At 44.9% G+C, this 11,236-nt stretch overlaps 1 protein-coding gene across 3 annotated transcripts in view; it reads right to left on the reverse strand.

The window, feature by feature from the left end:
* Nucleotides 1-5,869, reverse strand: part of PRELID2 (PRELI domain containing 2) — a 58,018-nt gene extending 52,149 nt beyond the window's left edge. For all 3 annotated transcript variants that reach the window (XR_004422000.1, XM_033096820.1, XM_033096821.1), the window contains exon 1: nucleotides 5,729-5,869. Coding sequence is in view for 2 of the 3 variants with exons in the window: in XM_033096820.1 (XP_032952711.1) it covers nucleotides 5,729-5,803 (75 nt within the window). In the remaining variant the exon portion in view is untranslated. The remainder of the gene's footprint in view (nucleotides 1-5,728) is intronic.
* Nucleotides 5,870-11,236: the final 5,367 nt, after the last annotated feature.

An 11,236-nucleotide genomic window follows, 5' to 3' on the forward strand; every position in this document is an offset into this window, starting at 1 on the left:
AATACGCACCTTTATTCACGCTCACTTCCCCCTCTATTACTCCAGGTTAGTCAAGATTTCTGCAGACTACTTCTCTTGGCTTTTTATTTTCAGGTGCATGGAATAAATGTAATAAACTATTACTGTATTACTATTATGATTTTTAACAAGTACTTGTAAAGCATCTACTATATGCCAACATTAAGATATGGATATTGTATGCAACTATGTGTGCCACCCAATTTAGTTCCCCCAACAACTCTAGAGGATAGTTATTATTATTTTGTAAATAGAGGCATAGAAAAATGAACTGACTTGCCTAAACTCACATACTGTGTTTCACCGAAAATAAGACCTAGCCAGACAATCAGCTCTAATGTGTCTTTTGGAGCAAAAATTAATATAAGACCCGGTCTTATTTTACTATACTATATAGTCATGTAAATATAAGACCGGATCTTATATTAATTTCTGCTCTAAAAGACGCATTAGAGCTGACTGTCCAACTAGCTCTTATTTTTGGGGAAACAGGGTAGCTGGAAGCGCTGTCCGCCTCCCTCCCCCATCTGATGTCAGCGCCCATTTCTTCACATCTGTACCATCCTCCTTCAGTCCGTGCCTAATCTTCTAGTAGAACTGAGGACAGGAAGATAAAAGGGAAGAAACACTATTACAGTGTGAGCCAAAAGAAAAACAGCCCTTATCACATGTCAACTCATTTATTTTGGAAATGTGGGTTCACCCCAAATATTTCAGGATCTCTGCAGGGACATAAGTTCTAGACATGTAAATGTCAGATTTGCAAGGGGGAAGAGATAATAGGATCAGAAATGGAAATGTTATTAATTACCCAATCAACTTTCTACTCTAAATGGAAACAGTCATTCATAAATCTCCTTTATGAGTTTGAGGGCAAACACTCAAGCTATTTTGTTCATCACACCAGGGTCCTGGCTAGAATAAATAACACCCGACGCCACTGTGTTGAAGCAAAAAAATTATTTTACATCTGTCCATTTTATTACAATACCCAAAGTAAAGACATGTTACTGAACCCCACACTGTTTCGGTCTAAAATTACAGAAGAGTGTATTTCATTCATTCATTCAACAGTGATCATTCAACAGTGTTGAGTGCCTACTATGTTTCAGTATCTCTTTGGGTACTAGGCTCCATCAGGAACAAATGACAAAATCTCTGTCTATGAAGCTTACGCTCTATTCACAGTGACTCTTTTGCCTATAGCATAAAAAGAAAAATTAACCTGAACAACTCTATGGAAAGGAAAACCATAAATCCTCTGGCCTCATTTGAGAATAAACAAGAAAACCCAATCAACACAACGGCTCTCTGGGTCCTTTTTAATGCCTTTAAGTTTCAGGTAGGCGAAATTTAAGAAATCTCTGAAGAGTTCTTAAGAAAGGCAAGCCCATTAAGCCGACTCATGTATGCTTCCAGAGAGGAGTGAGCTTCGAGACTGCTACACTCCTCTACACAACTTTGTGTTCTCTTTGTCAGACAAAGAAAGAAACAAAATCCACTGTCAAGTGCATTGACGCTGTAGTTCATGGAGAGCACAATTTAGCATCCGATGAATAAACCATTTTGGGTTTCATAGTATTCCTCCAGGAAGAGTTCATTGAGAAACACTGTACACGAACAAAGAGTGTTGCAGTGTTTGTTTTCAAGGTGCCACTTCGCTTTGAAAGCATGTAGCTAATATTCTGCCTGTGGTATCCAACAGGCAGGTGTAAGAAGAGCAAACATTTCTCAGGTTTTAAAAATAGTAGTATATTATAACTTGGAAGGCAAGTCCTAACATACCGAAAGCCATAGATCAGTAGACTCTATTTAAAATAGAACTCCCTCAGTGCTGGAGAGGCTTCAAACATACCATTGTGCAAAATCACATGAAATACTTCCCAAAGATCCTCATACGATCGTCCCTTCTGCCAAGTGCTTTCCTTTCAAAAACCTACATAAAGACTAGAAGAAACATAAAAGTGTATCTTGCCAAAAAGATCATTCTTACTAGTTCAGGCTTATAAAAAGCTTATACTTGTCGAATTGTTACACATTTGATCTTCCCAACAATCCTGGGAGATAGGTGGGATACAGGGCATTCACAGATGAGAAGAAGTTAAGACAGTCGGGTTGTCTTATACGGTTGTGCAGGTTGCTCACTGCACAAGAGCTCCCAATCAAGAGAAGCCCGTGGGCACAGAGCTACAGCTAGCTAGAGAAAAGAGCAACTTTTTCTAATTTGCATAAACAGCCCCATTTACTTTCCACTAGCCCCTTTCGCTGTGAGCTTATGGACTAGAATCCCAAGATGATGCCTCCTCCTAATTCACACAAGTTCTCACAAGCATGGGCTGGTTAGAACGGTTCCCCAAAACCACCCGTAAGTTTTAGGTTTCATAGTGTTAATGGGAAGAGCACAATGACTGGAATCCAGGTCTACTGACTTCCAGTTCATGGCTTTAAATAAAGTAGGACCAAAATTCTCACAGCACATGGATTTGCTGATATCTTAGAAACAGTCACATAGCCCCTCCCAGGGATCTGTGAAGCCTGGTTTTGAAAACGAAACATGGAAGTGTAGTGTCGTCCATAGTGTTAGCACTGTCCCAGCACTAGGCCTTTTCTATAAATGTTCTCATCCCCTTTCCCTACCCCTAGCTTCCAAAATGTCCTCCTCAGTCTTTATTTACTTTACTTAGTATCTTTAAGAATTCTTCCAGATCCTAACTAAATGCAGGTATATAGGTGACCTCAGTTTATAACACATGGCACATAAAAAGTCAACCTCAGAATCGTGAGCATTAAAATTTTGTCATTGGTATAAGCCACTAAATCACAGGGGTGATTTGTTATACAGCAATGGACAGCTGAAACACTGTATGTTCTCTCCCTGTCACACAGCAAAGCTATGCCCTTCTGCCAGGCACAATAAGTCTAGCCAAATGAATAACCCTGAGAGAAGACTGGACAAAAGGGAAATTGAGATTGGATGAAGAGCACAGCAAAGTTGATTCTGAAACATTTTATTCCCTCAATACAATCAGTCCTCTGGATCCAACCAACCATGGATTGAAAATATTAGGAAAAAAATAAAATTGCCAGAAAGTTCTCATAAGCACCACTTGAATTTGCCACACACACTAAGCACGATGCTGAATCCACGTGAATGAAATGACATGTAGGCATCCGCTGCTGTGGCTTATATGCAAATATAGGTTATATGCCAATACCACGCCATTTCGTATAAGGAACTTGAGCATCCCAGGATTTTCATATCCGAGGTGAGGGGTCCTGAAACCAATCCCCCTACAGAGGGACGACTGTAATCATCTGAGTTCCTAGTCTGTGAGGGACAGCACAGCCTGGTGAATAGGCGTGTGGGCTCGGGATTCAGATGTGTTGCAATCCTGGCTCTCCCACCTGCTAGCTGTGGGAATTTGGAACAACAGTTGCTTAAACTTCTCTGAACCTCCGTTTCTCCAGACCATGAAGTGGAAGTCAATCTTTACTTCCTAAAGCTGCTGGGAGAAGTAAACATGATAATGTATGAAAGCACTTCCTCCCTTCTCCTTTCTTGCCTAGGAGACTCCTATTCACGCTTCAGCCATCATTTCACAAACACCAGTATTTTGAGGGAGCCTTTCCAAATGGCCCCCCTCGCGGACGTCAGCCGGCCTCCCTGCTATATTCAGTCACAGCACCATGAACTTTCCCTGTGGAAATGCACATCATCAATTGAAATTATGTACTCATTTGTTGATCATTTATTAATGTCACTGTCATTCATAGAGACCATCAGCTCCATGAGAAGAGGGTCTGTCTGTCTGTGGTCCCCTAGCACCTAGCACAGAGCCTGGGGCACAAAAGAAAAGCATCTCTAAACACCTGTTGAATGAAAGAAAAGCGTTTAGCTCAGATGCTTGGCACGTGCCAAGGACTCTCTAAACGAGAGCTTGGCGTTGTGCTCCATGCTTTTATTTCTGCAGGATGAGTCCTGCCCTGAAGAAGCTTACAGTCTAATGAGGGTAAAAGACAACTGCAAAAGGAATTATCCAACACTGTAGAAGATAGCTAGACAAAGTGCCCCTCTAGGTCTGACAAGGCAGAGATCACCTGGGCAGAACAATGCAGAAAGGCTTTCCAATCGAGCGGTGGAAAAATCCACCTTTCCACTTTCTCTTTTTTTAAACAGCTGTGGGAATTTGGGCAGATTGCTAACCCTCTTTGGGCCTTAGTTTTGTAATCTGTGAAATGGGGAAAACAATAGTATCAGCCCAAAGGGTTTGTTGTGAGGAATCAAGTGAGATAATTCATGTCAAGTGCTTATCGCACTGGCATTAGAAAATCCACCCTTCAAAGTGCCGGTCCTAACAAAAAAATGGGGTGTTTGCTGTTTCTCTTTTGGGCCCAGAAGACTGGCCTAAGACAAAGTCTACACCAGATCCATAATTCATGTTTCATTCATTTATTCATTCATCAGATTTTCACTGAGCATCTTGTAGGTAGATGCAAGGCTCCATGCTAAGTACTGGGGATAAATGAACAATTAACAAACTGACACTCCTCCCCAAAAAGGCCTCCATGGCAACACCATATTCACCAGCCAACTATTCACTCCTCTGTGACCTGGGCCCCCAACTGTGTCACCTCCTCTAACGGAAGTCAGGTCTTATCACTTAAAAATCTCTAAATAGAAAAAGTCACCTCCCTTAGTTTGGCGTCCAAATGGCATGTGGAGCACACAGCCTGGTGGCTACTGTTAATGCAAATTCTTGCAGATCCTGCTTAAGAATGTGAAAGCTGAAGAGGAACCTAAAAGATCCAGTACAACACTCATCTAGATGCAGATAATTGAGGCCTGTAGAGAAAATGACCTTTGACCAAGGTCATCACGTGAACTCACTAAAAGCAGAGCCAGACCAGGGGTCCCACCTCCCAGGCCTGGCTGCTTTTGAAATTTCCCAGTCTCCTCTTACCAGAAGCCACAGTCCTAGGCAGAGCCCTCGGGAGAAAGAGGGCCACTGAGCACTGAGGCAGGGTGCTGGGTTATAGTAGTACAAACAACAGTAACATTTTAGAGGACTTACTAAGCATCAGTCCCTGTGATAAGCACTTTACGTGAATTATCTCACTTGATTCCTCACAACAAACCCTTTGAGCCGATACTATTGTTTTCCCCATTTCACAGATTACAAAACCAAGGCCCAGAGAAGGTAAGCAATCTGCCCAAATCCCCACAGCTGTTTAAAAAACGAGAAAGTGGGAAGGCGGTAGAAAAATAATGCTGAATAAAGTAGGATGATGTTTCAATGCCTCCCACCAACTTTTAAGAAAGAGCAACAAGCCATGTACAACCTCGACAGGGCTCCAGAACTTGGGTTCCCTGGGCCTCTCCCCACAAGTCTCTCCCTTCAGCCGGCCCAGGGTGTGAACGTGATGCTCCACACGGAGCCTCTCCCTCCCGCCACAGGGGGAGCCTTCGAGGAAATCCACCCCCACCCTCGTCCAGCACACTCCGGAGGCGAAACCGGCAGCTGGAGGGAGAAATGGTGGAGGCAGGGGGTCGGGGGGGGGGGGGGGGGAGAGGAAAGAAGAAGGGAGAGAGGAGAGGAGGGGAGAAGGGAGGGAAGGGGAGGGGAGAGGTGTAGGCAGCAAGCGACGGGAGCGCAGACAGCTGGCCCAGCACAGACAGCGCGGGGAGCCCAAGCCGGCGCCGGGCCAGTACCTTTCGGAGGAAGCTGGCGACCACCTGCTCGAAGGGGTACTTGTACACCTGGCGCACGTCCACCGTGACCCCCATCCCCGCGCGCCGCGGCCCCGCGCGCCCGCCACGCCTTCCCCCAGCGCGGATCCCCTGCAGTTCTGCCCCCGACGCTGACGTCCACACCCATGCGGCCAAAGGGGCGTGGGGATTTGTCTTTCTCCTTTTTCAAACTTTCGAAACTTTATTGTCCACTCACAGAAACAGACAGGCGGTCGCGCTCCCGCCCACTTCCGCCAACGTCCTGTGCGGGCGGCGGGGCGCGGGGGGTGCCCCCGGAGCTCGCTGGGCGCCCCCGGAGCTCGCTGGGCCCCGGCCGTCTGCACCTGGAGGCGCCTGGGACGGCGGGGTCCCCATCCCGTCGCCGCCACCAGCACCATCAGCGCCGCCGCCGCCGCCACTACGCCTGCAGACCGCAGTTTGTCTGCCCGGGAGGCTCCATGCAATACCCTAGAGCTGTAGACTTTGGGACTTTGGCTTGTGTGCCATCACTTGGCCTGGAGCCACAGTGTAAGTCTTAAGCCACTGTTGGCAACACTAAAAAAGTTACTACCCAGCCTCCAAGCTGAGAAATTGTAATATAACCCTCCTCGGTGTTGCTGCATCTGCTGTGACAAAGGCCAACAACTCACACGACCCGGCAGCTGTCTCTCAAGACTTGAGGTTGGGTCTCAAGTACAGTAAAAATTGCCCTTATCACCTAGGAGTGTCCAGGAAATAAAGAACCGTAGCTTAGCATATCTGGCTCCAAAAATTCCTATGGTCCTTAAAGGAGCAAGGAACAAAGGGGTTCAAAAAGAATTTTGAGTACTCTTCACTCCACTGTGCAGATTTTACAAGGAGCAAGTGAATCCATTCATTCAAATAAGTTATTCAACATTATTTACTGAGCACCTACGATGTACCAAGCACTGTGGTAGGCATTGGATTCAATGGTATATAAAGTAAAGTTCCTGCTGTCAGGTAGAATGAGCGAGCCAGGTGATTTAACATCCAATAAAGAAAATAGGAAAATAAATGCGATAATGGATTAAGTTACAGGGGGTAGGGTATGATTTTAGCTAGGATGTATAAGGAAGGTCTGTGTGGTGGTGACTTTTACATTTATAACTTCATAATCGCACTTGCTCCTGACACACAATCATACTGGTGCAGCAAAAGCGAAGCCTTGGATAAATCCAGCTGTGCACTCACTCACTGTGTCACCCAAGCTGCTGAAAGAGACGGAGTCGGGGGGTGAGGGGGGGGTGTGACGGGGGGTGATGGTGGTGGTAATGTACACCCACCCATTGAATCAGACCTCTTTTTAATTCATGACCACTAACCTCAAGGGGCCTGTTCATGGTGCCAGAAAAAAACACTACATGTCTCTAATCCATTTACTGTCCCACACTCCTCTCACCTCAAACCCCCAATACCTCCCTTCCCGGCCTTATTCTCAGGTGATTACCTTGCTTCCTTTTTCATTTAGGAAACTACCGTGGGTTCTCTCTACCACACCTACCCACCCACCTGTCCACATGCCCCGCCTTCTCTTATCTTGTGGATGAACTGTCAGCACTTCATTTAGGGCCAGTCTCTCCACTTGTGCACTGAATCCAGCAGTGGGCTGGCCAGTGGTTAACAAACAGCTCTCCTTTAAAAAATCAAACCAAAACAAGGCCCTGATCTCTCATGCTTGCGATTGCTGTGCTATAAATATTCCCACTATGTGCTATAAATATTCCCACTATGGCCAATTTCAAACTACCAATGTGATGTCACTGCAGGAGCTGGGAAGAGAAGCACAGGAGGACTCCATGGTGTGGCATATCCACCATCCACATACAGTAGACAGAACCACAAGAGCATAAACTATGGCAAATGTAGCAACATAGGACGGGATGAGTTCTGAATACCCATTACCCTCTTTAATATAGTTTATTTCACTGTGAATTTATAAAATGTAACAATAGCTATACTTAACCAGCTGACCGGTGTTCAGAACATAGTACCGCAAAACGTGGCACCGTGGTAGACTGAATATTTCAAGCTGAAGGGGATTGAGAAAAATGGCAAAACCTGGTTCTCTCTGACCCTCCCCTCCCATCTCCCCTGAAGCTGGTCATAGGACACTGGTGTAGGAGGTGCCCTCTATTCCAGGAGGAAAAGAACATCCTTATCTCCAGGGTGGAGGCTTCACCAGGAGGAATCTGAACAAAAAGGTCTTACCAAGTCTCCCCCAGTTTCCTACACTTACCTCATCGTCTTTGTTCTGTCCTATTTCTACACGACTGTCCACGCTTCATCAAACCCAGCATTAAAACACTCAGGTTTAACCATTTCTTCTGATCTTCATTTCTTTATGAAGGTTCCCTGTCACATGAAACTTATAGTAAATAAACGTGTATGCTTTTCTCCTGTTAATGTCTTTGTCAGTTTAACTTCAGACCCCGCCAGGGACCCTAAGAGCGTCCAGGGAAACTTTTTCCTCTCTTACACAGCTCTACCACGTCACTAAAAGTTCCTTGTCTTCTTTCTTGTTCGAGGATATGTCTCTAGCAATATCACCACCCCCCCACACACACACTTTCTTGCATCATCAGTTTTGCCTCTACTGAATTATTCCAAACAGCACCCCAGGTCACTATTTCTTCCATCTTAAAAAAAAAAAAATCCACTCTTAACCCCTTATCTTCCTCCAGCTCTATTCCAATTCTCTCCTCCGTTTCTGCTCCTCAGAAGAGTTGCCTAGAATCTCTTGAACCATGAAGTTTGGGCACCTGCCACTCCACGAAAACTGCTATTGTCAAGGTCACTAATGACCAAACTGCTAAATCCAGTACAGTCACCCGCCACTTAACAACAGGGATATGTTCTGAGAGATGTGCCGTTGGGCGATCTCATCATTGTGCGAACATCCTAGAGTGCCCTTACACAAACCTGAATGCTACAGCCTACCACACACCTGGCTGTATGGTGTGGCCTATTGATCCTAGGCTACAAACCTGTACAACATGTTAATGTACAAAACGACACGACATTACATCAAGCACAAGAGAAAATGATGCAACCCAGAGACGCCATACACACAAGATGTATAAGACATATTGCTGCAGATGTACCATGGCGTACTGTTTTACAGCAAACTTCTTTTTTATAAGTAGAAAGCACACACTCTAAAATAATGATAAAAAGTATAGTGTAGTATAGTCAACACATAAACCAGGAACAGAGCCATTTATTTTGATTATCAAGTATGATGTACTGTGCATAATTGTATGCGCTGTACTTTTATGTGACAGAGTCCAGCAGGTTTGTTTACACCAGCATCACCACGAACATGTGAGTAATGTGTTGTGCTAAGACCTCATGAAGGGTAAGATGTCACTACTTGATAGGAATTTTTCAGCTCCATTATAATCCTATGGGACCACTGTCCTAGAAGGAGTGGTCCATCACTGACCAAAACATGTTAATGAGTACATGACAAATTAATTCTCAGTTCTTCGGTCCCCACCTTACTAATCCTAGGAGCAGCATTTCCTCAAAATACTGAATGAGGCGTGGGGGTGGAGGGTTAGGTGCCAAAGCCATTACAGGTTGAATATATGTATAAAGCAACTCTACTTACGGGAAAAAAATAAAAAAATATAAAAATAAAAGAAGCAGTCTCCCTGGGCGACTACGCAGCCTCACAAAGGAGAGATAACTTAACGTGCAGGAGTTTAAGGTGACCTGTACCTGACTCTGCTACCCGAGAGAAGCTGAAGACAAGGTGTGAAACACAAGCCCCTGCCAGGCTGGGCTCTGTGCCCCCACTCTGCTGACCACCGATTTCTTCCAGAATGTATCCCTGGGCAGCTGCTCGCCACCTCCTGATGAACTGGCCACGGGCGGCCAAGGTTGTGTCCTCAAAGATTAAGGGCCCCAGCATCTGTTGGCTATACTTGGGCTGGTTGGCTGAGTGACTTGTTTAAGAACAAATGACTCCTACCCATTCCAAGGACATCGGGGCACTCTGCGGGTGGAAATACGTGCCAGGCTTGACAAAGGGGGGCCACTGCCACATAATCTGGCTCAGAATAGCAGCCAGTTTGTACAACAATAACCTTCATTGCTGTGTCCCCAAGGAAGAGAGAAGGAGCTGTGAAACAAATTCCCAGTGCTTTGAAATGGGTGGCTTAACTAGTCAGGGGCTTGAGTTTAGAAATTTGCTGGCCAGCCTTACAAGTTCATGACCTTATTTGGTCTTTAGGAGACCAAACTCATCTATGTATCTTCAAGGCGAGGCGCAGTAGTGGACCTCCAATGCATTGTGATGGCATGAGTGAATGATTGGCCCTTTATAAACGCTGTGAGCTTTAAGTGGACTTCAGCCCTGTGAGGTTTAAGCTGCTGCCCCGACCCCCTCTCCTTGCCCTTGCCCCTCTTCCCTTTTCTCACCCTCTTCATCGGCTTCAGTTCCCTCTTCTGACCATCCTGACTATCACAGATCTTTATTATCCAATCTTATCATTGTCTGTTTACGTACATTCTCCACTGGACTGTGAGGTTCTCCAGACTGGAAGGAGTGGTCTGTTATTCACTCTTCCCTATCCAGGGCTGAGTAGGAAAAACCTCAGGCCTCCTCCTGTGCTTCTCCGTTATTCTCACACTACTGCCACACTCACAACACTTCTGACACCAGATGTGTGGGGTTTTTCCCCCACCACCCAATTCTGTGACACCAGTGTGTCTGTCTCTGTGTCCAAATTTCCCAATCATATTGGATTAAGAACCGTCCTAATTACCTCATCTGTTACGTGCTGAATTATGCCCCCATCAAAATTCCTGTGTTGAAGTTCTAAGCCCCAGCACCCAGAATGTGTCTGTATTGGAGAGAGAGGGCCCTTAAAGAGATAACTAAGGTCAAATGAGGTCACATGGGTGGGCTCTAATCCAACAGGACTGGTATCCTTAGAAGAAGAGATAAGGACACAGCTGTGAAGAGAGGAAAGACCATGTGAAGACACAAAAGACACCCATCTGTAGCCAAGGAGAGGGGCCTCAGAAGAAACAGCACCGTTTTCCTTCCTGTTTTTTAACATTGGGAGATGTAGTATATATGATTTTATCATGTTCTTTAACAAATTGAAGACAGTATCTTCAAAAATATGATTTTAATGATATTAATTATATTCCATTAGATAAATGCACCATCATTTTAAATTATTATTGCGTTATTTTTATAACTATTGCTGTCACGAAATTCCTTTGTCAGCATATTTTATTTACTTTTTGGAAGAGAGGCCTAAACAGGTAGTTGCTGAATAAAAAGATAGGACTATTTTAACTCTATTAACACCCTGATCTCAGACATCCATCCACCAGAACCATGAGGAAATAAATTTCTGTTGGTTAAACCACCCAGCCTGTGGTCCTTTGTTACGGCAGCCACAGCAAACCAGTGTATTACCTTAACTTGATCAGCTGCTAAAATCCTCTTTCCAA

This window comes from Rhinolophus ferrumequinum, chromosome 24 (assembly GCF_004115265.2).
Source record: "Rhinolophus ferrumequinum isolate MPI-CBG mRhiFer1 chromosome 24, mRhiFer1_v1.p, whole genome shotgun sequence".
In the NCBI taxonomy this organism is placed as follows: Eukaryota; Metazoa; Chordata; class Mammalia; order Chiroptera; family Rhinolophidae; genus Rhinolophus; species Rhinolophus ferrumequinum.